Source organism: Myxine glutinosa, chromosome 2 (assembly GCF_964187855.1).
Source record: "Myxine glutinosa chromosome 2, kmMyxGlut1.1, whole genome shotgun sequence".
Lineage (NCBI taxonomy): Eukaryota > Metazoa > Chordata > Myxini > Myxiniformes > Myxinidae > Myxine > Myxine glutinosa.
In genome coordinates, this window is record NC_136262.1 from 242,922,134 (window position 1) to 242,949,346 (window position 27,213).

At 46.3% G+C, this 27,213-nt stretch overlaps 1 protein-coding gene across 7 annotated transcripts in view; it reads right to left on the reverse strand.

Annotated features, from left to right (window-relative positions):
• LCORL (ligand dependent nuclear receptor corepressor like) overlaps positions 1-27,213 on the reverse strand; it is a 212,492-nt gene that overhangs the window by 98,766 nt on the left and 86,513 nt on the right. For all 7 annotated transcript variants that reach the window (XM_078772400.1, XM_078772398.1, XM_078772401.1 and 4 more), the window contains exon 2: positions 10,438-10,503. In XM_078772400.1, coding sequence (XP_078628526.1) covers positions 10,438-10,503 — 66 coding nt within the window. The remainder of the gene's footprint in view (positions 1-10,437; positions 10,504-27,213) is intronic.

Genomic DNA, 27,213 nt, shown 5'->3' on the forward strand with positions numbered 1-27,213 from the left:
TGCCAAGCTAGCCGTTCCGCCCTCCTCCTCCCCTCCCCTCCCCCTCCCCTCCCCCCTCCCCTCTCTCCCTCCTGGACATGATATTACTCGAAGATAAAATGAAAACTCAATTGTGTGAACCAGCATTGTTGTCATACCTCAAAGCAACAATTAGAAATACAACAAGTCAGGAGACGACAACAAGTCAGGGTATTCAATGACAAAGGACGGACTACTTTTAAATGGTCGTCCTCTGTGACCTTTAAAAGTCAAAACCGACATTGAAAATACATAAATAAGAATGTATTATCTGTTATGAGACTAGTTAGCTACACAATACCGAAAATGCGGTTCGATCCCGACAACTTTGAAAATTTGACCTTTGTGACCTTGAAATGTCAAAACGAAGGTTACTGACCTTGAAATGAGATAGAAAATAATGTATAATCAGTTATGAGGTTAGTTAGCAACACAATACCGAAAATTCAGTTCGATTCCGACAACTTTGAAAATTTGACCTTTGTGACCTTCAAAGGTCAAAGATTCTGAAATTTGGTGGAAAACTTGTATTTCATGATGTATGTGATAATATAAGATCATGTATGACATTTCACCCTATCAGGAAGCGAACAATGTAATAAAACCATCAAAAATTGACTTTTCTAAATTTTGTGACCTTGTGACCTTGACCTTGGGGCGAAAATGAACAAGCGTTACGCCTAGGTCCCCCGTCGGTGAAGTGATGTGAGTTGACAAAGTGGAAGACGCAGAAAACATGCTATGATATGATATTTCGCTCACAAGGTTCAGACATACATGGAGGCGGCCATCTTAGATTTTGACGTGGCGACCCAATTTCCAATAGCGTTCTTCCTTATGCCGAGATACACCCACACACCAAATTAGAAGTTGGTACTTCGCTTATTTTTCAAGATATTCATCTCACAAGGTTCAGACATACATGGCGGCGGCCATCTTGGATTTTGACGTGGCGACCCAATTTTAAACAGCGTTCTTCCTTGTGCCTAGATACAGCCACACACCAGATTAGAAGTTGGTACTTCGCTCATTTTTCGAGATATTTCGCTCACAAGGTTCAGACATATATATGGTGGCGGCCATCTTGGATTTTGACGTGGCGACCGAATTTTCAATAGCGTTCTTCCTTATGCCGAGGTACACCCACACACCAAATTAGAAGTTGGTACTTCGCTTATTTTTCAAGATATTAATCTCACAAGATTCAGACATACATGGCGGCGGCCATCTTGGATTTTGACGTGGCGACCCAATTTTAAACAGCGTTCTTCCTTGTGCCTAGATACACCCACATACCAGATTAGAAGTTGGTACTTCGCTTATTTTTCGAGATATTTCGCTCACAAGTTTCAGACATATATATGGTGGCGGCCATCTTGGATTTTGACGTGGCGACCCAATTTTCAATAGCGTTCTTCCTTATGCCGAGATACACCCACACACCAGATTAGAAGTTGGTACTTCGCTTATTTTTCAAGATATTCATCTCACAAGGTTCAGACATACATGGCGGCGGCCATCTTGGATTTTGACGTGGCGACACAATTTCCAATAGCGTTTTTCCTTATGCCGAGATACACCCACACACCAAATTAGAAGTTGGTACTTCGCTTATTTTTCAAGATATTCATCTCACAAGGTTCAAACATACATGGCGGCAGCCATCTTGGATTTTGACGTGGCGACCGAATTTTCAATAGCGTTCTTCCTTATGCCGAGGTACACCCACACACCAAATTAGAAGTTGGTACTTCGCTTATTTTTCAAGATATTCATCTCACAAGGTTCAAACATACATGGCGGCGGCCATCTTGGATTTTGACGTGGCGACCAAATTTTAAACAGCGTTCTTCCTTGTGCCGAGATACACCCACACACCAGATTAGAAGTTGGTACTTTGCTTATTTTTCGAGATATTTCGCTTTCGAGATATTTCTCACAAGGTTCAAACATACATGGCGGCAGCCATCTTGGATTTTGACGTGGCGACCGAATTTTCAATAGCGTTCTTCCTTATGCCGAGGTACACCCACACACCAAATTAGAAGTTGGTACTTCGCTTATTTTTCAAGATATTCATCTCACAAGGTTCAAACATACATGGCGGCGGCCATCTTGGATTTTGACGTGGCGACCAAATTTTAAACAGCGTTCTTCCTTGTGCCGAGATACACCCACACACCAGATTAGAAGTTGGTACTTTGCTTATTTTTCGAGATATTTCGCTCACAAGTTTCAGACATATATATGGTGGCGGCCATCTTGGATTTTGACGTGGCGACCCAATTTTCAATAGCGTTCTTCCTTATGCCGAGATACACCCACAGACCAAATTAGAAGTTGGTACTTCGCTTATTTTTCAAGATATTCATCTCACAAGGTTCAGACATACATGGCATCAGACATACATGGCGGCTCCCATCTTGGATTTTGACGTGGGTTGCACCCACACACCAAATTCGAATGCGGTCCTTCGCTTATGCACGCACGCAAACACGCACGCACGGACGGACGGACGGACAGGAAAATCATAGTCCCCCTTTCGCTCCGCTGTGCGACGGGGGACAAAAATCGAGCTCCGTGGGGCTAGAGACATGACATTGGCCTAACCAAATACCGAAACCCCTGTCAGATTCCACCAACTCCCTCGGAGAAGATGTATCTTGAACTCGATTACCCCCTAAAACGACATCTTTTTCGGGCGTGGCTCTGCCCACAATGAGTCTGCACATAACACAGTGCCCTCCAAAGGATGGCTCGGGAACAAGACGATACGCCCACTCCAGGCAGGACACAACGAGATCATGATATCGACCTCCCACCCAAGTTTCATCAAGATCGGATGATATCATCGGGTAGTTATGCTGCGGACACACAGACAGACAGACAGCCAGACAGACACACACACACCCATGACGAATATAGTGGTCACTATGTTTGATAACTCGTGAACCAAAATTACATACTGTTCTGTCTGTTCTTTGTGTGTGATATAATATGACAGCACAGTCGTTGCTGTATATCATGGCTTGATTTATGGGCTAGGAATACAAGTAACAAATTCACAGATTAAACACAAATAACGGTGATTGTATAAAATGGCGCAATAATAAGAGCAAACCTAACTGTGTAAAGTGAATAAAAGGATAGTAGGTGTACTCCTTGCAATGAAAGACCTTTACTAAAATTATTTTATTTATAGTAGTAAGTAGAGGGTTCTCCAAAACACCGTGAAGCTGAATACATTAAAACTACGTCACTGTGAGGTGACGACACAGGGCTTGTCAGGGAGAAATACATCGATAACTGACAAATCATAAAAGAGCTATCCTCAAACAATAGACCAACACAAAAAAAAAAGTTGTGATAATGAAAGACTGGTTCCCATTGAAAATTGGGCTCGGGAACAGGTATGAATCAAACGGTTTGTAATAGACATCGTGATACACTGCAGTACTGCAAAAGAGAGTGAGGAATGACGATGTTCAACTCAAACCTTTTCCTACCTTGCACCAATTAGATGCTGAAATTTGAAACACGGAGAAGGTCAGCAAGTGCATCTGGCAGTTTACCAAATTGCTCATTGAGAAAATCTACTTTGAGAAAAATCTCACAAGCCACACAATAGTTGAAGCTTTCCTTCCACTTCGACCCCGCTGTTGGCTCCCACAAGATGCAATAAAATACAATTTAGCTCCATCTTAATGCATCAGGCTGACCACAGGCATAGGGACGGTTGCTGGAAAGTGATAATCGCCAGTGATAATCGCCTCGCCAACATCAAAGTTAGCCGAGCACAAAACCTAACAAATCCCTCAAATCATAGGTATAACACAGTGCCCTCCATAAGTAAAGGAAAAGTGGTCAAATTTGTCAAATTTATTTTTACTGTTATTTTATTGAACACTGTTATTTTATATTTTACAATGTAAACCACACAAAATTCAGTGTGCAGACTGCCTTGTTTGGTGTTTTATCAAGAAACCTAAGTATTGTAGTATTATATTATTATTATTATTGTTGCTAAGAGTACAGCAGGTCAGCTTTTATTTCTTGGTATTTATATGTATATATGTTTCACCACTGCAGAACAGTAACAATTTTTATGTTCAGTCAGCCCCCCCCCCCCCCCCCCCATTTTCGGTAAGCATAAGTATTGGAACAAATGACTGACAGGTATTTCTTGATGCATTGATTGTTCACACATAAAAGAAGTGCGAATGTCTCGCCGTGGGTTTCGCCTTCTCTTTTGCTTTGGGAATCTGCCTTTTGAGTCAGTAGGCATAAACAAACATGATACCAGAGAAATGTCTGTGAAAGGAAAGGAAGCACTTTGGAAGCTGAAAGAACAGAATAATTAAATTAGAACCAGAGCACAAAACCTGGGCAGAGCAAATACAGGGTGTTCCAAAAAAGACCTGGACAACTTTGCTTGTTAATATATTTAGTACCACAAATTGATACAACGATACACTTTGTTTTATATGATACAGAAACACAGAGTTTTCTTTATTTTCAAGTCTAGTGGTTTAATGTAAAATAAATGATGACTCCACAGGAGAAAGCTCAGTTCGTCGAATGGTTCATCAAGACGAGATCCAACACGCACGTTCAGCGTAATTTCTGTGCAAGGGATGGAAGGAATCTGCGATCGTGGACTAGTATCAGAGTGGAACAAGGGGCCTAAGGAGACTGGAAGTTATCAGAAACAGAAAAGTGCCGGTCGCCCAAGTACAAGAGAAGGCAGACGCTGAACAAGTGCGTGGATTTTTAGCTGCGACGAGCAGCTCTATGAGAGGACCGCGCTGTTGTTGTTGTTGTTGTTGGGGTGCCTTTTTGAATAGCGCAAGCGCATACACTCGGACGTGCGTTGGTATGAGGTAAGAACATCGCGGACTAAAATCACGATTTGTTTGAAGAAACCAGAATAAATTTAGCAACAAAAACAACATGAATGTTTTCATATCAATCTCGTTTCACAGAACTTGACACAAACTAGGTGTAATTATTGAATAGCGCATGCGCATACACTCGGACGTGCGTTGGTATGAGGTAAGAACATCGCAGACTAAAATCGCGATTTGTTTGAAGAAACCAGAATAAATTTAGCTGAAAGACAAAAAGATGCTAGTGCATGCGTATAATTTAATGACTGGTCGAATTTGGTAGCGCATATTGCAACGGTGTGTACCCCGGTTTAGAATAGGTACACCGTATCCCTGCGCATCGTAAGAGGCGACCAAGGGTTGGCGTCAGGAAGGGCATCCGGCCATAAAAACATTGCCTCAAACAGGGAACCATGATTGTCATGGGGCCCGCAAGGCTAACCCCCGCTCTAGCGGGGAAAATGGCCTTAAAACGATCATTCATTCATTCATATTGCAACAGATATCCTCATGATTCTACACGTCGCAGCTGGTAACCACACTGTGGTCGTTTTTCTCTTGTTTTTCAACAAAGTCCGAGAAAATCAATCGGAATTTCAACAAAGTCCGAGAAAATCAATTGGATGCGCATCCAGAGAACTGGGACTACCAACCACCACTGCACATAGGATTTTGTATAAAAGACTGCAGCTCTATGCCTATAAGGTGCAGATTCTGCAGGAACTCAAACCAAATGATGGACCCAAACACAAGGTGTTTGCCTTAGAAATGCTCAGTCACATAGAGGATGACGAAGACTACCTGAAAAAGGTCATGTTCACAGAAGAAGCTTGCTTTCTGGGAAGGTCAACCGGCACAATGCCATGTATCGGGGAAGGTCAACCGGCACAATGTGAGGATATGGGGCGATGAAAACCCCCACGTGGTCATTGAACACAAACTCGATAGTCCAAAGGTCAATGTGTGGTCTTTTCCATGACTGCTTTGTGGGACTGTTATTCTTTGCGGAGGACACAGTGCCTCAACAATTTACAGGAATATTTGAAGGATTTGCCTTCCCACAGATTGAAGACCTGTAACCCGATATCATTTTTCAACAGGATGGTGCTCCCTCCTCATTGGGCCTTAGTCGTTTGAGCCGTCCTGAATGAAAAATTTCCAGGTCGCTGGATTGGCAGAGACAGAACAACTGCCTGGCTCCCACGATCAACAGACATATTTCACCCCCCCCCCCCCCCCCCCTTGATTCATTTCTGTGGGGGTTTGTCAAAAATGGTGTCTACAACACCAAGGTGGCAAACCTGCAGGATCTTCTTTCTTTGATCACAGCTGCATGCGCACTGGTAGACGCAGATATGCTGAGCCGAACATGGCAAGAACTCGTGTACTGCCTTGATGTCCTGCACGTGACAAATTTAGCTCATATTGAAGTGTAATGATGGTGTGCACAAAACTTTATGAGTTTCTGTATCATATAAACTAAAGGGTATCGTTTTATCATTTGTGGTCCTAAATATATTAACGACGAAAGTTGTCTGGGTCCTTTTGGAACACCGTGTACAACAATGTATATAAATAAAACACAGTTTGTGTGTGTGTGTTGTGTGTGTGTGTGTGTGTGTGTGTGTGTGTGTGTGTGTGTGTGTGTGTGTGTGTGTGTGTGTGTGTGTGTGTGTGTTACCGATAGACTCCTAAACGGAGAGGCTCACGTGCTTGATATTTGGCATAGACATGGCCATTGAGCCTGGGAAGGACATGTCCTACCGAAAAATATTTGACGAGATCCATATTTTTTATTCATATTTACCTCAGTGCATTTCAGCGAGGAACATTATACATGGAATCTCAGCCTGTGCTCGCTGATTCGCTCAAAGCGATCACGTGATGTTCCATCCTCGCCGCCAGACCATTGAACTGAAAATATATAGAATGACCATTGCCATTCACACCACATAGGTGGAGATGCAGCTACCGGGCGCCATCTTGGTTGGCACTCGATGCTGGGCGATGGTGATTTCCGCCACGCGTTTGCACGTAATTCAGAGCGAAAAGCGATTGCGTTTTTTCACCTTTTGTGCGATCGTGTTTTGTATCGATTTTTGTCGATTTTGTGCGATATGAATTAAACGTCTTTGAAACAGCTGTGTAACGTCTTTCCACAACCCTTCCTTAACCGATTGGAGCAGTTTATTGCCGCACAAAATGGCATTTTAACAGTTGTCTGGCTTTTAAAATCTGGGACACGTTCAAAACAAACGAGATCCGCGAAGCGAGTTGGTCGAGTCATACTAACCAAGATGGCGACACGGCGGCTACACTTTTCACGGAGTATGAGCATTCTATATATTTTCAATTCAGTGCGCCAGACTCGCTCACGTTCTTGATTTGTGGCATAGACATGGCCATTGGGCCTTCACGGTGTAATTTGTGCGAGGCTTTTGTCCGAGTGAGCTTGAGTCGAGAGGGCGAATGTACGGGTTGGGAATGTACGGGTCTCCCTTCCCCTGCCCGGCAACGCCGGTACTGGATGGCGTCGCAGGATCGGTGAGTCTCCAAAATCCGCTTTGTGCTGTTGTTGCGAAGATGCAGGACGATGTCGCGATTGTTGTGCTGCTCTCCTACCATGAGAACTGCAACGTCATTGTTGACTGGCCCTCCCCTTCCTCCCCTCCCCCCTCTCCCTCCCCTCCCCCCATGCGAAGTCCTTCCTTGGCACATCTGAGCTCCTCACCACATACAAGGCTTTCATCCGTAGCTCAATGGAATACTGCTCGCCCCTCTGGGCTGGTGCTCCTGCCTCACACCTCGCTCGGCTTCACGCTGTTAAAACCAAAACTTTCAGAATCATTGGAATCTCCCGCGATGAAGCTGATTGTGAGGACCTTTCACTCACTCACCGCAGGCATGTTGGTGGTCTTTCTGTCGTCTACCGACTCCTCTCTGGATTAGCCCCCCCCCCAACCCCCCAGCCCTGTCTGTGCTCAGTCCCCCAAGTACTCCTGCAAGTCGTACAAGATCTGCCTGCAACCCTCTTCTTGTGAAACTGCCAAAATCAAGACTCTCTGCTCACCTTCACTCTTTCATTCCTCTTTTCTCCCACCTCTGGAACAAACTCCCTCACCCTCTTCAATCCCACTCATCCCTCCAGGTCTTTAAAACAGCTGTTCACCACCATCTCATATCTTCCCTCATCCAAAACCTTGATCTTTTCTACCCCTGTTAATTCACCCCAGATCCACTTCTTTTCTGGAAGTCCTAGCAGTGTCCATGTGTTCTTTTATTTCTCCCACCCCCACCCCCCTTCCCACGCCTCCTCTCCCCCAAGCCCTCCACCTCCCACAGATCTCCCGATGTCCCTGCTCTCAAATGTTGTACTTGTGTGCTTCCCCCTCTCTCCCCATCTTGTCGCCTGCTCCCTTTATTTTGTCTTATGTGTCCGTTTGTTTGTTTTTTTCTCATTAATGGTAGCTTTTACACGAGCATCGATCGTGTATACAAAAAAAATAAAAATCAAATGGAGTATACATTTCACTTGCTGAGGAGGAGAGCAGAATCAGAAACCCCTGAAAAGTCACCAATTTCATTCATACACCTGCATGAAGAAGTAAATGTATTTTATATACCAGATGTAGGGCGCCCCTTTATGTAAACTTTTCAAGAGCATTACTTGGTTTCTCCTAAGAACACAAGGGTGTTCATGCACACGAGAACACAAGAACACAGCATGCACACGAGATTTTTTGATTGTCCTTTCTTTTCTATTGTTCGACATTTTCGATAAGCTATGGGAATGTCCCTTCTTTTCTATACTTTTCCACATGGCACATACCCTTATATAAAGGGGCCTTTTCTATGCCCCTGGCATTTTAACCAAAGAATAAATATGCTTATACAGTTACTTATAAGAATCACTAATTTCTTAAAATTTACAGATTTCACAAGTTATTTAGTCCACCAGCTATGACCCTCAAATGCAAAATAATATTTCGATTATATACTTGAATTAGTCGACGAGAGGCCATCGTGGAAATTCGCATCATATAAAGCGTAAAAATCGCTCCAAGCTCCTGATTTGAAAACTTCAGCACCTACAAAAGCGATGTATCCAGCAATTCATCGTTTTGAAGATCAGACATTCGATGATGTGCGAATAAAGTGGAAAAATACATTTTGAGCAGTTAATCGTGCAGAAACCATTGCAGCCTGTTCTACGGCAAGGCGTTTAGAGCAGGCCGAAACAAAGCTTGGAGTTAAGACTCCTGCAAGGGATAGCAGGCTGACCAAGGATAGAGCCTGTTTTTATTTTAATTCAATAAGCCGGTTAATTATCTTCAAAAAGCATGTTTAAATTTTTCCAAGCACCCAGTTTTATTTCAAGCACTCCTTTAGAGTTTCCTTAGTATGCAGGCAAAGTTTCGGGCTGCTCGGTTTCATGGTTTTGCAGTTATGGAGGATACGGACACACACAACACATCTTTTATATTATAGATACAATGAAAACTTCAAAACTGATCACTTTGAATTACATCACAAAAACATTACAGTGTGGTTTAGCAAGGCCAACTATGATGAAGGTACATCCCAATTTCTTTGAAGTGTGCAGTGTGTTCCAGAAGAAAGTATCACTTTGTGAAAATTATCACCATTTCAAATTGCCCACTGAAGGTGGGCAAATATATTGTGCTATAAAATGCCATTTTAAGGTGAACTAGAAAGAGCAAAGATTGCAGACCCTCACCAAGACTTGTTTTGTGTGGCTTTATAGTATGCATTCTTTTGACGTACTTACATTCCAATTTTACCATAAATAATTTATAGGGTGCACTGCCTGGTTAAAGCTCTGTAGGGAAGAGTGAGAAATAACGGCATCTGGAAGGCAGTTCCATAGATTGGAGAAGCAAGGAATAAAGGAATTGATGAGTGCAGTCAGGATGGATTTATGGAAGTTTAACCAGGAGGGGGTTACTGGAAGAAAGCGTGTACCCTGGACGGGCTGGAGAGGGTTGGGAGGACTGAGAGAGGGCACAGAGAGCAAAATCAAGAGTGGAGGTGGCAAATGAAATTGTCAAGCATATCGAGTTACTCTCCACCAAATGTTTACAGAATGTTATTCTTCGGTCACAAACAACAGGGTGCAGTTTCAATAAAGAACATTACAACACACAGATGCCAAGCCATGTACACAAGACAAACTTCAAGAGAGGTTTTGTAGGTCTATGGGTAAAAATGGGTAGACTTGTAGGGCAATGGCCTGTTTGGTATCCCATCTAAGAACATCTCTCATGTTATGGGGATCACAGATTCAGATTCTCTACACTCGGTTCATTGTCCACTAATGCCATTGTAATGTCAAAGTACACCAATGTCCTTACCTTGGGTGTGTGTTATGTATGTACAAGTTGTACTACGAGCGTTGCATCACCAAACTAAAATAAATAAATGAATAAAAGGTTGAGGTGGATGCATCTGAAACATAAACTGTGGTAATCAAGGTTGTGACATATCAGAAAATTGGATTTTGAACAGCTCTTACCATCGAACAGCGTGAGGTCCCGCAATAATCCAGGCCCATACAAGCCCTCCAAGATGGTCTCAAATCCTGAAAAGGGCAGAATTTTAGAGATTAGTGGGCAAAGGGAGAGGAACAAGGGAAGGGAAAGATAAAGGTCGAAAATAAAACAAAATAAATACACACCACTTTGGCATGTTGACATTTGCATGCTAACTGTGCATCTTACAAGGAGTACTGAGAGACAGAGACAGAGACAGAGACAGAGAGAGAGAGAGAGAGAGAGAGAGAGAGAGAGAGAGAGAGAGAGAGAGAGACAGAGAGACAGAGAGACAGAAAAAAGGTGAAAAATGCAATCACGCAAGTGCTAATTCAGAAGTTGAGGTGCAGAAGGAAGACATAAAAGGGTGCATAGAGCAAGGAATGAAATAGTGCTGAAGTGAGATGTACAGGTAGGGTGGACGTGCGTCTGAGTAAATTGAACGATTACAGATATACGAACGAGTAAAAAAATATATATATATACAAAGACGAGGTAAATCGGGTACACAAATTAGTGACATTAAAAAGGTGGCGAACATGAGGAACACGATGGCATTTTACGACGTCTGTTTTTTCGAGTACAAATTGGCAAACAAGGCCGAAAACAAACAATAAAGAAATCGATTCCCGTGGAACACCATGATGCTAACAGGATGTGTGCCTTTAACAGAGTTGTGGCAGATCGATAGCTCCCAACTAGAGGTTTTGCACCCCGTATCCCCCAGATATGGTCTTATTGTAAATTGTTACAAGTGCAATTTTCTCCGTTAACCACACATGCTTCTCGAGATGTCATGTCACAGCACCACCTGCCGAAATGGGAAACCATCCACACAACCCAACGGGGATCATCACACCCACGTCGCCTCTCTCTCTCTCTTCCAACACGGCACTCAAATTTTCAAGGTAACGCGGCTGCACAAATCAGCCTCTTTGCAGGACGATCGAACGAGCGGCCGTCATTTCCGTGACATAGTAGTCATGCTGTACATGATGCGAAGCTGACCACATGCGAGGCTTGGATGAGATATACAGTGCAGAAATGTATGAACTTTTAAAGCTTGGGGAGAATATCCCTGGCAGAAGTGTGTAATCACAACTCTACTACCACTGTCCATGATATCTTTATACCATTCTTTCCTTGCCCTTGTACTATCTTCTCAAGATTAAATGGTCCAGGCAAGATTAAAATGAGCAAAGAATAAAAAAAGGCTACAACACCAAACATTCCTCCCCTGACCCACATCCCTACACCCACAGCTGTTAAGTTACTACATATCAGATCAGCATCAAGTAATTTTCATGAGCACAGTGGCAAAAAAGAAAAGTAGCACCAGGTTTGGTAGGAAATTCCCAACAAGCAGGTATGAGTCACGTTTCTCATGAAACGAATCCATCGTGTATCGACTATCTTCGATGGTGGGAGACCACCGTGGAAGGCCGCGTGTTTTAGGTTGAGGATGACAGGCTCGCTCATTTGGTACTGTGTTCACCTCTTGACTTTCTGTTGCTGGATTTGTTCATCTTTTGAATGAACCCCGACAAAAAACATCCTATCCCCGATAGACAGTGCCTGCCATGGAGGTTGCTTCCTAGAGCAGAAAATTTTTCAGATCCAGTTGATAAAAAGCTGCCTGTCCTGTCTGCATTTGGGTTTGGTAAATTAAAGACCACATGGTACGCATCTCCAGTAGAGTCGGCCATAGAATGCCGTTACCTTGGCTAAAATTCACTGCCAATGAGATTTGAAAGTGAACTGAATATGAATGAATGAATGATCGTTTTTTTAAGGCCATTTTTCCCCGCGAGAGCAGGGGTTTGCCTTGCGGGCCCCATGACAATCATGGTTCCCTGTTTGAGGCAGTTTTTATGGCCGGGTGCCCTTCCTTACACCAACCCTTAGTCACCGGGATACGGTGTACCTATTCTAAATCGGGATCATTCATCCCAGCAAGCTGGTACTCAAGATATATATATATATATATAAGTTCAAAACACACCTGGTCACAAGTGTGCCTCACTGACCGGGTCCTCAGCATCATCCCGTTTCGGCCCTTCAACCTCGATACGGTCAGCTAAGGTGGGCCAGCAGGGGCACATACACCTCCACATGCAGCAACTACACCTGGATGCATACATACCCCCACCCCCAGCCAGCTAAGGTGGGCCAGCTTCTTCAACCCTTCTATATATATATATATATATATATATATATATATATATATATATAGAAGGGTTGAAGATATATATATATATATATATATATATATATATATATATATATATATATATATATATATATATATATATATATATATATATATATATATATATATATATATATATATAGAAGGGTTGAAGATATATATATATATATATATATATATATATATATATATATATATATATATATATATATATATAGAAGGGTTGAAGATATATATATATATATATATATATATATATATATATATATATATATATATATATATGTATGTATGTATATATATATATATATATATATATATATATAGAAGGGTTGAAGATATTGTTATGAATTTGGTAGAGCAATATGTAGTGCAGAGTAGATCTGAGTAGGTAAAATGCTCCGGGATGTCGCGATAGCTAGAACCCACTATGTACCTTTAAGTTAGTATGTGTAGACATATGCCGGGATAATTGCATATATATTTCCTGTACGGGGACAGGAAGTGCTAAGTAGTTAGGGCGATAAGGGTAACTTTGTGTGTTTTCCCACCCCTGTGGTCAATCCAAAGTCCCTTTTGGCACTGCACATAGACAGTAGGAATTCATGCCCCTAGTGCACCTACATTAATTAATTCCCTTCCCTTTCACATCAATGGAACAACACCGACCGAAACGCACCCTGCTGAGACACGATGAGAAGGGGGTGGATCTTTTGACGTCATGGGGAAGGGCGGACGAATGGGGGTCACAAGAGGGCGTGACGGTGCGGGAGGGAAGTGACGACACGAAGGAGAGGAAGAGGAGTTCGGAGTTGGACACGAGGCAGAGCAGACGCCATTTGGGGGAGCTGAGAGGATTCAGTCGTGATAGAGTGCACTGGACATTTTCCCCTCTCGTTCTTTCCTGCCTTCGTTCCCTCCATCTTCCCTGCGATTGGATCGCGTGCTTGCGTGGGCGGCTGTCGTGCCGAGGTTCGCCCCGTTGGTGGCCGTATTCCATTTGTGGCCTCTTGCGTACCATCGCCAACCATTCACTATCTCCAAGGCGCCGGGCAGAGACGACAGCCCCAGAAACCATGGTCCTTCGGACGGGGCGAGCGTTTGAGAGTTGCGGGGCGAGAGGACTGGGGTCGGCGAGCGAGTCGCGTCGGGGAGACCCTTCCCGCCCACGTGTCAGGGCCTAGCCATCCGAGGCCTGCACAATCTCCACGCCACGCTCCCGAGCGAGCAGAGCTAAGAACGCACCACACACACACACCCTCTTTGTTCATTTCGTCGTCTGCCCTGTGGTTTGTTTAATAACTCTGTTGAGCGGGAGTACTCCATATAGGGGGTTTAGAGCATCATATTTCTTTGTTCTCGGAACCATTAATAAATCCTTATATTATTTTCTGAATATATCTGAACGCAGTTTGCTGTTGGATTTTAATAGGTAAGGCTGCGGAGCTTTGCTGTGTCCGCCATTCCGCACGTTTGTGCCTGATTTGGAATCCGCTATTGAGTTTTCGCCCCGGGAGTTAAAAGCCTCGCAATTGGCCATCTGCAACTGTGGTGTTAATCGCGGTTGCGTGACAAGTGGTGTCAGGAGTGTCGGATTCGAACCCATCGGACAAATTTTGTTTTGTCCGCGGCGAGACATCGACACGGTTGGGCGTACATTGCGCCTGACGTTCGAACGCAAAATTTTTATAGGCGAGGCGGAGAAATTTGTATCGTCAATTGGGCATACGGAGCACGATATCGCGTCTTCGTCAAATATAAATTGTGTTACTGGAATTATTAAAATAAATACGCGCGGGGGAAACAATCTTCCGGAAGGCGGATGTCGGAGATTGATGAGATGGAGGTACGCAGCGAGGCCTCCGTCAGCGTCGGGAGTGAGCCGGAAATAGGGGAATTTGATGCAGAGGTGAGCCTTGGAACCTCCCTCGTCCCGAGCACCAACTTATGCCCCTCCCCTACCGGGGAGTCGGGAACAAGTGGGACGGCCCCTAGAGACGACCAGGCTTTAATGAAATTTTTAAAGGAATTAATGGATGCTCAGAGTGAGCGAGCCAGTCGGGAATTGAATGACAAAATTGAAAGGATGGAAAAGAACAGTGAGCGATTGGGAAAGCAGATGGGAGACATGAACGCACAGGGTGAGCGAAACCTTGCAGAAATTCGGGGAATAAATGATAAAATTGATGGGCTGGAAAATAAAATGAGTAAGGAGATGGGAGAAATGAAAAACAAAATGGATTCCCAGGGGAATGAATGGAGGGAAGGAATGAAGGATATGAGTGACCAAATTAATGGATTAAAAGGGGAAATGAATGCTCAGAACGAGCAATTGGAGAACAAAATTAATGCCCAAACCAATAACATGGAGGGGCAAATGGATAGATTAAAGGAGGGCTTGAAAGAACAGATCGAAGGGATGGAAGCTAAATTGGGAATGGGAGAGAGTACGGCCCATGCAGATGTGCATGTTGCTCACGAGCAGGGAATTGCACCGGTAATGGCAATTGTGGCAAGTGTACAGGTGAGCGGGGAATGTCCACAGGTAGATGGGGAATGCCTGCAGGTAAACGTGGAGTGTCCACAGGTGAGCGGGGAGTGCCCACAGGTGAATGGGGAAGGAAATTTGGGATGTGAGAGTTGTAATGGGGAATGTTTCCCACATTCTGGCCTGGTTGTTTATCGGGACCGTGTGGATGTCACAACACCCCAACCGGGGGATAAATTTGGAATTGTGCAGCACCAGGGCGGTGGTGCGGAGCAAGAGGGGGTAGAGTTTTTGGGGGTCCGTGCAATGGAGCCAGACCGAGTATTTATTGGGGATATTGATCAAAGCCTGGCGGGGCCAGGAATAATTTGTGGAAATGATGAGGATGATTTGATCCAGCGGCTGGAGACCTGTGACAGTCCCATGGAGGTAGACCTTGTTCAGGCCCAAAGGAGCCTGGGTGATGAGGTGAGTTGGTCCGAGGAGGTGGTTGGAATGACCGAGGGGACGCTCACCATACACTGCTATTTGGAAACAGAGGCTCCAGAATTGGACAACCAGTTGGGGGAGTGTGTTGGCTCCGGGCTGGATTTGGATCTTGGAGGATCGGGAGATAGAGCTTCTGGAGATTTGGTCCCTGTAGGGAATTTGGATCAACTGCAGGGAGGGGCAGAACAACCGGTGGTAGAGGTTGTTCCCTGCAGCTGCGGTTTGGCAGTGGGAATGAAAATTTGTAAAAGAAAATTTAAAATAAAATTAAAATGGGAAATTGATTTGGAGCAGCCATGGTGGGGATTGGTCCCCGGGCTGCGGGATTTGGACATGGAGAGGTCATGGGTGATGGCCTCGGGCAAAAGTTGCCCCTTTCAAAATTTGGGTATGCCAGCCAGCTGGGGGGCTGTGATGGCGAGATTTGGACGTGGGGTCCAGCTTTGGGTGTCGAGGTACGACCTGGGTCCCACGGGGGGTCTGGTGGAGTGTGGCGTCCCTTGTCCGTCGGGGCGCCGTCCGAGCCGGTGGCTCGGGCCGGCAGGGTCACCGGACCCTGGTGGGGGTTAAGACCTCCAGGGGGGTCCGAGGTGGTTTCTCAAGCCTGGGATGGCAAATATTGAGGACCACTAGGGGGAGGTGTTGTGGGTCGCGCTTTGGTGGTGGCACCGCAGATGGCCAGCTTGGGCCTGATGTAGTGACCACCCGGGCATGCGACCTGACACCCTCTCCCTGAGACTTTGGGACAACCGGCATGTGATGACCTGCCATGCCGTGTTGGTCGATGGACGCGGGTCAATCCGAATGGACAGGGATGGAGATAGCCTGCCAGACAACCATTGGGGCATCTGTGGAACGTGATGGTGTGAGTGACCTTCCACAGATGTTCCGTTATGATTTATGGACTCTCGGGTTGGGAAGAGAGCCATGGGGATGTGGATCGGGAAACTAGAACGAGCCGAGCATATGGGCCATGCTCGGCTGGCATGTGTATGGCAAAGCATCTTTCTTTGGTGAGGTTAGTGAAATGTGAAAAATGTTTGGCATGGGTAATCTGTGGGTTAGATGGAAATTTAAAGGTGGATTTTTAAATGTCATGGTGGACACTGTACAGTGACGCCATTATTGATCCAGGTGTGTAGACCAAAGTGTTGGAGGCTGTGATAAAATTAATAAGGTAGCAGGACACAGCTTCAACTGGTTGCGGGGGCAACTGTGCTGATATTTGGGACGCGGGGTTATGGGGATGTAGTTGTGTGGTCTTTGGGTCAACGTGGTGCTGTGCGTGTCCGAGGTGTGTGGACCATGTCTTCTGGGTGGGTCTTCTGGTGGAGCATGGCTGTTGACTGGACCTTGGTGTGGTCAAGTGTGGGTGAGCACTGGGGGGGGGCTGCAGTTCTGTAGTCGGACTGGGGGATGATGGGGAGGTGCAGGGGACGTGGCTGTAGGGATGCCACGCACTGCGACCGTGCCCCCCAGGGCCGAGGCTGTGTGTGCGGTAGTGTGTGTTGTGGTAGCAAGTGCTCACCACATTGGCCAGTTGGGGCTGGTGCAGCTGTGTTCCTCGCAAGGGGGCCGAAGGATGGATGGTGGGTCGCACCCTTATGGACACTCGTGGACCATGTTGGCGTTTTGACTGCTCACCTTGTCCCGGTGACCCTTGCACGGTAGAGGTGCAGAGCTGTCGTGGCCACAGGTAGTTGTGTAGCGATGATCACCGTTGGATGCGGATCCACATACCTGCCAGTGTAGTGGGGACAAAAGATAAATTTTGGAGTATTTGGTAGGCCCAATGTGAAATTTTGGGATTTTGAGGGTGGATGACACTCTTGGACCGACCAACCTGCAACTACCTGCACTTGAGATGAGTGTTTTGAGGAGTACTGTCTCAGGCTTCAGAACTTGCTTTGGAAATTGGGGACATGTAATTTGGAGTTGGGAGGCGGGTGAGAGTGATGACATGGCCGGTGAGGTGATGGAATGGGAGCCACACAGCGTCTTGTGGGTGGCATATGTTTTTGTGTTGTGGTTATGTGTTTTGATGTGGTTGTGAGGTTGGAAAAATGTGAGCGAGTGGTGATTATTGAGTTTTGAAATGCGTTTTGAAAATGGAAATGTGTAATGATTCAATGATTTGAACTGTGAATGGGATTTCACATGTAGCAGGCCATGGCAAACTTTGAAACACCTTTTGTACTACCAAACTACCATCATCTATAGAATTGTGCTGAGTTGTGTGGAGAATTGAATGGCAGCGGGGGAGGAAGTGTGTTTTGGGGTCTTGTGGGTGGGGAAGGTGTGTGTGTCCGCAGGTACAGAGCAAGCTCTGAGGAGCGATGCCTGCGGGCCCCCCTCTGCGGCAATTACCCCTGGCAGCTGGTGGTAACTGGAAATTGGAGCTCGTTGGTGGAGGGTCTGGTTGGGCGCCGTGGGGTGAGGAAGTCCCCCGGTGACCCGTGTTGCTGCGCGGAAGCAGGAGGCAAAGGAGCCTGGTGTGTGTGGAGACCCTCACCGGCGAGGTAACGGCGGAAAGGGGCTGTTGGGCTGTCACGGGGCCAAGAGGTAAAGGGGGGGGGGGGGCAATGAACTTGTAAGTCGGTTGACTTGTTTTTGGGACTGCGGGCACCACAGCCTGATGCGCCCCCACCATCTTTTTGTGCGGTACCTCCCCGCTGCCTAGTTGAGGAATGCACACACGCACGCGAATGACATCAATGCCATGGTCCTGCAGGGAGGTGTATTGAAATAAGTGCTTTGTTGACTTTTGAAATGCCTTGATGATTTGGAATGAGGATGAGTGGTTAAGGGGTCTGTGTTGCATGAATGTGGGCGAAATCCACTGAGCCATGTCACTCACCTGCAACATCTGGACAGGGCCCGTGGAAATTTAGGGGTGCATTGGGATGGCCCCACAGGTAAGGGTGTGTCTTGTGGCATCCACCGGGGGACGCGGTCTGTAGACCGGGGTATGTACAAAGGCTAGAGTTTTGAGTTTTTGGAAAGATGGTTAAGTTTTGTGGTTAAGTTAGTGTTGCGTGTTGTTTGTTTCCTCCCTCCACAGGAACAATGAAGCAAATGTACATACTTGCATGATGGTTAAGGGGTTTAGCATGTTAAGGAAGTGTAGGTAGGTAGTCCGACTCACTTCCCACAGCCCTTCCTGATTTATTTCATAGGCTAATTAAGTGTGTGACAGTAAGTGTTAAGGCTGGAATGGTAGCGCCTGCGGTGAACCTTGCAGGAGCTATGGTTCCAGGGGGGGCTGTGTTATGAATTTGGTAGAGCAATATGTAGAGCAGAGTAGATCTGAGTAGGTAAAATGCTCCGGGATGTCGCGATAGCTAGAACCCACTATGTACCTTTAAGTTAGTATGTGTAGGCGTATGCCGGGATAATTGCGTATATATTTCCTGTACGGGGACAGGAAGTGCTAAGTAGTTAGGGCGATAAGGGTAACCTTGTGTGTTTTCCCACCCCTGTGGTCAATCCAATGTCCCTTTTGGCACCGCACCTAGACAGTAGGAATTCATGCCCCTAGCGCACCTACATTAATTAATTCCCTTCCCTTTCACATCAATGGAACAACACCGACCGAAACGCACCCTGCTGAGACACGATGAGAAAGAAGGGGGTGGATCTTTTGACGTCATGGGGAAGGGCGGACGAATGGGGGTCACAAGAGGGCGTGACGGTGCGGGAGGGAAGTGACGACACGAAGGAGAGGAAGAGGAGTTCGGAGTTGGACACGAGGCAGAGCAGACGCCATTTGGGGGAGCTGAGAGGATTCAGTCGTGATAGAGTGCACTGGACATTTTCCCCTCTCGTTCTTTCCTGCCTTCGTTCCCTCCATCTTCCCTGCGATTGGATTGCGTGCTTGCGTGGGTGGCTGTCGTGCCGAGGTTCGCCCCGTTGGTGGCCGTATTCCATTCGTGGCCTCTTGCGTACCATCGCCAACCATTCACGATCTCCAAGGCGCCGGGCAGAGACGACAGCCCCAGAAACCGTGGTCCTTCGGACGGGGCGAGTGTTTGAGAGTTGCGGGGCGAGAGGACTGGGGTCGGCGAGCGAGTCGCATCGGGGAGACCCTTCCCGCCCACGTGTCAGGGCCTAGCCATCCGAGGCCTGCACAATCTCCACGCCACGCTCCCGAGCGAGCAGAGCTAAGAACGCACCACACACACACACCCTCTTTGTTCATTTCGTCGTCTGCCCTGTGGTTTGTTTAATAACTCTGTTGAGCGGGAGTACTCCATATAGGGGGTTTAGAGCATCATATTTCTTTGTTCTCGGAACCGTTAATAAATCCTTATATTATTTTCTGAATATATCTGAACGCAGTTTCCTGTTGGATTTTAATAGGTAAGGCTGCGGAGCTTTGCTGTGTCCGCCATTCCGCGCGTTTGTGCCTGATTTGGAATCCGCTATTGAGTTTTCGCCTCGGGAGTTAAAAGCCTCGCAATTGGCCATCCGCAACTGTGGTGTTAATCGCGGTTGCGTGACAAGATATATATATATATATATATATATATATATATATATAGAAGGGTTGAAGATATATATATATATATATATATATATATATATATATATATATATATATATATATCCACATATATATATATCCACATATATATATATATATATATATATATATATATATATATATATCCACATATATATATATCCACATATATATATATATATATATATATATATATATATATATATATATATATATATATATATATATATATATATATATACACAAAGAATTAAGTTAAGCACCCCCCCCCGTTTTTTTACAACCTCGCACATTACAAGTTTGTTGTCGTCAAAACAGTGTAATATACCCATGATATTGCTATATTTTCTGGAGAAGTGATATTATGGTCACATAAAAACATAACAATCATGCCGTTTTCAATATTTTATTCTGAATAATTTAAGGTGAAATTTTTTGGGAATTTTAGGCATATTTTCACCTCAATTTAAGTATGGAGCTATAGGTCCATCACGGACAGTGTGGATGACGTTTATGTTTTCTAACGTACAGTCATTGTTCTGAGAAGACCTCTAGCGATCTTTGCGTCAATAACGTGTGTAGGACCCACGTGATCGGATCACTGACTCAACCCTACGTCTCATAGACCCTGTAAGCCGTCGTATGCGTTGCTGTGGCAGGTTGTTCCATTCCCGATGTAATGCACGTTCCAATTCATCCAGATTGGCTATTGGAGGGACCATCTTCGCAATTTGTCGTCCCAACATGTCCCAAACGTGCTCGAGGGGGTTCAACCTGCCACAGCAACGCATACGACGGCTTACAGGGTCTATGAGACGTAGGGTTGAGTCAGTGATCCGATCACGTGGGTCCTACACACGTTATTGACGCAAAGATCGCTAGCGGTCTTCTCAGAACAATGACTGTACGTTAGAAAACATAAACGTCATCCACACTGTCCGTGATGGACCTATAGCTCCATACTTAAATTGAGGTGAAAATATGCCTAAAATTCCCAAAAAATTTCACCTTAAATTATTCAGAATAAAATATTGAAAACGGCATGATTGTTATGTTTTTATGTGACCATAATATCACTTCTCCAGAAAATATAGCAATATCATGGGTATATTACACTGTTTTGACGACAACAAACTTGTAATGTGCGAGGTTGTAAAAAAACGGGGGGGGTGCTTAACTTAATTCTTTGTGTATATATATATATATATATATATATATACAGTATATATAATCTATCTATAATTCCAGTAATCTCTGTCTGTACGTTTGTACGTTTGTACGTTTGTCTGTTTGTCTGTTTGTCTGTGACCGCTGTTTCTCGACAACTACCGGTCCGATATACTTGAAACTTGCCAGGTATATTGCTGGGGACCCGAGGATGTGCCTTTTCAAGGTTTTAAATTAATCGGACAAGTACTTACCGAGCTATGGCGATTTAGCCGTTCGCCGTTCGCTTTGGCGTTGCGAATGGACCAAACCATTCATGTAAATAGAGGGGGGGGGGGTTCTGTGGTCGTTCGCTTTGGCTTTGCGAATGGACCAAACCATTCATGTAAATAGAGGGGGGGGGTTCTGTGGTCGTTGCGAATGGACCAAACCATTCACATCGAATCATCGAATCACATCGAATGGACCAAACCGTTCGCTTTGGACCAAACCATTGCATGTAAATAGAGGGGGGGGGGTTCTGTGGTCGTTGCGAATGGACCAAACCATTCATGTAAATAGAGGGGGGGGGGGTTCTGTGGTCGTTACTGCCACGTGGTTTCAAAGTTTTTTTTTTGTTGTTGTTGTTTGCACGCATGTTTTTTTGCACCCACGTACGGGCACGCCCTAGGATGTTTACACACACACACCCCTACACAAATTTTTTTTTTTTTTTTTTTTTGGCAAGGAACGGGCACCCACGTACGGACACGTCCTAGCTTATATATAGTACGGGCATGCCCTAGTAATAATAATAATAATACATTTATTTTATATAGCGCTGTTCAAGAAGCCCAAAGACGCTTTGACAGAGTACAAAAAAAACAAGTGCAAAAAGACAAAAATCAACAGGTAAATAATCAAAGCAAAAGGAAGGAGAAGGAGAAGAGATAGTCAGGGGTTAAATGTTGAATGCAGTGTTGAACAGGTGGGTCTTGAGTGATGTTTTGAATGTGGTGAGTGAGGAGTCTCTGATGGTGTGAGGTAGTGAGTTCCAGAGGGTGGGAGCAGCGATGGAGAAGGCCCTGTCCCCCCAGGATCTGAATTTGGTCCGGATGGGGGGGGGGGGGGGTCAGGAGGTTGGTACCAGCAGAGCGTAGGTTGCGGGTGGGAGTGTGTCTGGAGAGGAGGTCAGTCAGGTAGGGTGGGGCCAGGTTATGGAGGGCTTTGTAGGTCAAGAGGAGGATTTTGTATATATATATGTATATATATATACAGTATATATATATGTATATATATATATATATATATATATATATATATATATATATATATATATATATATATATATATATATATATATATATATACACATTATGGGGGGGGGGGGGAGGGGAGGAGGGGGGAGGGTGGGGGGAGGGAGGAGGGGGAGGGTGGGGGGAGGGAGGAGTGGGAGGGTGGGGGGAGGGAGGAGTGGGAGGGTGGGGGGAGGGAGGAGTGGGAGGGAGGAGTGGGAGGGTGGGGGGAGGGAGGAGTGGGAGGGTGGGGGGAGGGAGGAGTGGGAGGGTGGGGGGAGGGAGGAGTGGGTGGGTGGGGGGAGGGAGGAGTGGGAGGGAGGGAGGAGTGGGAGGGTGGGGGGAGGGAGGAGTGGGAGGGTGGGGGGAGGGAGGAGTGGGAGGGTGGGAGGAGTGGGAGGGTGGGGGGAGGGAGGAGTGGGAGGATGGGGGGAGGGGGAGTGGGAGGATGGGGGGAGGGGGAGTGGGAGGATGGGGGGAGGGGGAGTGGGAGGATGGGGGGAGGGGGAGGGGGAGGGGGAGGGGGAGGTGGAGGGGAGGGGGAGGGGGAGGTGGAGGGGGAGGGCGAGGGGGGTGGTGGGGGAGGTGGAGGGGGAGGGGAGGGGTGGGGGAGGAGGGGGAGGGGAGGGGTGGGGGAGGAGGGGGGAGGGGGAGGGGGTGGGGAAGGGGGAGAGGGGTGGGGAAGGGGGAGAGGGGTGGGGAAGGGGGAGAGGAGTGGGGAAGGGGTAGGGGGGAAAGGGAGGAGCATGAGGGAAAGGGAGGGGGATGGGGAAGGGGTAGGGCAGAAAGGAAGGGGTAGGGGGGAAAGGGAGGGGCATGGGGGAAAGGGAGGGGGAGGGGAGGGGTGGGGGGAAGGGGCGGGGGGGAGGGGAGGGGAGGGGGGAAGGGGAGGGGGGAAGGGGAGGGGGGAAGGGTAGGGTGGAGGGAGAAGGGAGGGGGAGGGGGGAAAGGGAGGGGGAGCGGGGAAAGGGAGGGGGAGCGGGAGGGAGGGGGAGGGGGAGCGGGAGGGAGGGGGAGGGAGGAGGGGAGGGGAGGGGAGGGGGGAGGGGGATGGGGGGAGGGGAGAGGAGTGGGAGGGTGGGGGGGAGGGGAGAGGAGTGGGAGGGGGGGGAGAGGAGTGGGAGGGTGGGGGGGAGGGGAGAGGAGTGGGAGGGTGGGGGGGAGGGGAGAGGAGTGGGAGGGTGGGGGGGAGGGGAGAGGAGTGGGAGGGTGGGGGGAGGGGAGAGGAGTGGGAGGGTGGGGGGGAGGGGAGAGGAGTGGGAGGGAGGAGGGGGAGGTGGAGGGAGAGGGGGAGGGGGGGAGGGGAAGGGGTAGGACGGAAAGGGAGGAGCATGGGGGAAAGGGAGGGGAGGGGGATGGGGAAGGGGTAGGGCAGAAAGGAAGGGGTAGGGGGGAAAGGGAGGGGCATGGGGGAAAGGGAGGGGGAGGGGAAGGGAAGGGGAGGGGGGAAGGGGAGAGGGTAGGGTGGAGGGGGAAGGGAGGGGGAGGGGGAAGGGTGGGGGTAGGGGGAGGGGGGAAAGGGAGTGGAAGGAGGGAAGGGGAGGGGAGGGATATAGATGGTTACTGGCAATTGATCACATCCAGAAATGATGTAATCCACACAATTTATGTACTTTACATCTATCTATAATTCCAGTAATCTCTGTGTGTGTGTCTGTGTGTTTGTCTGTGACCGCTGTTTCTCGACAACCACGGGTCCGATCTAATTGAAACTTGCCAGGTATATTGCTGGGGACCCGAGGATGTGCCTTTTCAAGGTTTGAAATTAATCGGACAAGTGGTTCCCAAGGTATGGTCACCGTACTCGCAAGCCGTTCGCTTTGGCTTTGCGAATGGACCAAACCATTTCATGTAAATAGAGGGGGGGGATATAATTTTAGATAGATATATTGTACGGGCACGCCCTAGTAACGTTAATAGGAATACATGGCCGTGTTGATGGGAAATACAGTTTGTTTGAAATAAATCACAAATATCAGATGAAAGTGAAAAAAAACCTATGTGGTGTGAATGGCAATGTTCCTCGCTGAAATGTGAAAAAACTGAATTACGTACGAACGCATAACTGAGATTATGGCGGCAAAGTTTGAACATCACGTGATCCTAGCAGAAGTACCCGGCATTGCCGGGTGGGGGAGGGGAGACCCGTACATTCCCAACCCGGACATTCGCCCTCTCGACTCAAGCTCGTATTCGATTCGTATTCCAAATCGAAAGGGGAAATCCTTCGTATTCGAATTCGTAAACACGAAATATGAATTAAAATTTAATTCATATCGCCCAAAACACGGTCGCATAAAGGTGAAAACCGTAATCGCTTTTCGCCCTGAATCACGTGCAAACGTGTGACGTGTGACGGGATGGAACATCACGTGATCGCTCTGAGCGAATCAGCGAGCTGCTCGCACTGGCTGAGATGAGCGGGTACTTCGCTGAAATGCGCTGAGATAAATATGAATAAAAAATATGGATCTCGTCAAATATTTTTCGGTAGGACATGTCCTTCCCAGGCTCAATGGCCATGTCTATGCCAAATATCAAGCACGTGAGCCTCTCCGTTTCGGAGTCTATCGGTAACATTACACACACACACACACACACACACACACACACACACACACACACACACACACACACACACACACACACACACACACACACACACACACACACACACACACACACACACACACACAAACTGTTATATATATATACATACACAGATTTAAGGTGTCGAATGTCAGGCCTGGCCAGCCAGTTCGTGAAAGACTTAGGCCAAGCTTCCCCTGGCCAACCCCACAAGAATGTGGGAATAAGCGTGGCCTAGTAAGGAAAAGGAAGAAACGAGGAGAAGGAATGAGAAGGAAGGTGAAAGAGAAAAGTAAATTGATAGATTTACATAATGTGGTGTGGTGTGTGGACATGGCATAAACAGGATGAACCAAATTGCCTTCTTGTCCAAATTTATTAAAACAGTCTAGTTAGGGAAAAAAAACTGGTATAATCCAGTACAACAGTACCCACGAAAAAAATTAATTGGTGAAAGGGGGAGGAGGGAGAGGGGGGAGAAGGGGGAGCGCGGGTGATGGACAGTGGACAGCTTTCGACAATGTATTCGTTATCCTTGCCAGAAAGAGCACTTTTAATCTAAAAAAGGAGATCAAAATAATTATCCATGTTTAATAAGCGCATTTCTTGTTCTCTCCCCCTCTCCCCTTTTACAACACCTCCCAACTTGCCACCAAACTTTTTCACACCTATGTACAAGCTATAAAAATATGCAAAAGAACTGTATACGTGCTACGTCCTGACAATACCCTACCTCCACACCTTACCACTCCACCCTCACCCCTGCTTCCACAAAATGTGTCCTTTAAATTAACCTCACACTCCCACAATGGTACAAAATACAAGGCCAATACCTCGGCTACAAAACAGGATCCGCCGCAGCCACATCCTGTGTATGCATTGGTGCATGCTGTCCCAGAGAAATCGATTATTTAAAACGAATGCACACCAATAACTAGATGGTAAATTCATAGAATACTTACACTGCGCAGTCAACTTGGTGTGAGCCAACTCCTGTTTTTGAACGTTTTTTTTTTTGATCCAATATGGCTGCCAGACCACGTGAGTGATGACATCCAAATTTATATTCTCTAATAGATCATGCTCAATAAATTTCAAACTGATCAGACTAAGTGTTGTCCCTGTCGAATTATGACGTCATAATCATGGCACCAATAACATCATCATTAACAACACCTATTCCCAATATGGAGGTATTTACAATGAGCCACGTTTCAATTTTTTTCAATAGAGCGGTTTTGGAGATAGAGGTGCAACGTTTTGCGGTTTTTCCAAGATGGCGCCTGTAACACATGACCTATGATGTCATGATCATCATTAAAATATTCTAAAGGAGGAGGTGCTCCTATGGTGAAAATTTCGTGCCCATAGACCAACAGTTGCTGAAATTTTTAAAATAATGATCACATGGATAAGTGTTGTATTTGTCGAATTACGACGTCATAACGAAGGCACCGATGACATGATCATCAACATATCTTATTCCCCATGGGGAGTAGTTGACAATGAGCCAGGTCTCCATTTTTTCCATTAGTCAGGGCCCTTAGGGATATTTTGGGGCCGTTTGGTTCAAATTCTTGCAAAAGCACCAAATTTGGCCCAGATGTTGCCCATGCCATACTCTTTCGATTTTTGATGGGCGCCAACACGGGCGCCCCCCCCCCCCCGGGGGCCCCATATTGGCGAAATACGAAATGGCCGCCACCCGGATTAGAGGAAAATCAGTTAAATAACCAAAAGGGTTGGAACATGTATGATACCACTTTTCAGAGGTTTTCGAGGTCGAGGAATCCAATTATGATGTTATTTTGATGATTCGAGGTCAAGGTCAACCCTCAAGGTCATCCTAAAGGTCATTTTTGAGTCAAACATGTCGGTTTTTGAGTTTTTTGTCAAGATTTACGTGAGGTTCACCATTTTATGTTTCTGGGTTGGCTAATCGAACTCTGACCTTATTTTCGACAATTAGAGGAAGTATTTACATGTCTATTTCCTAATTTTCAGGCATATGCAGTTCATCAG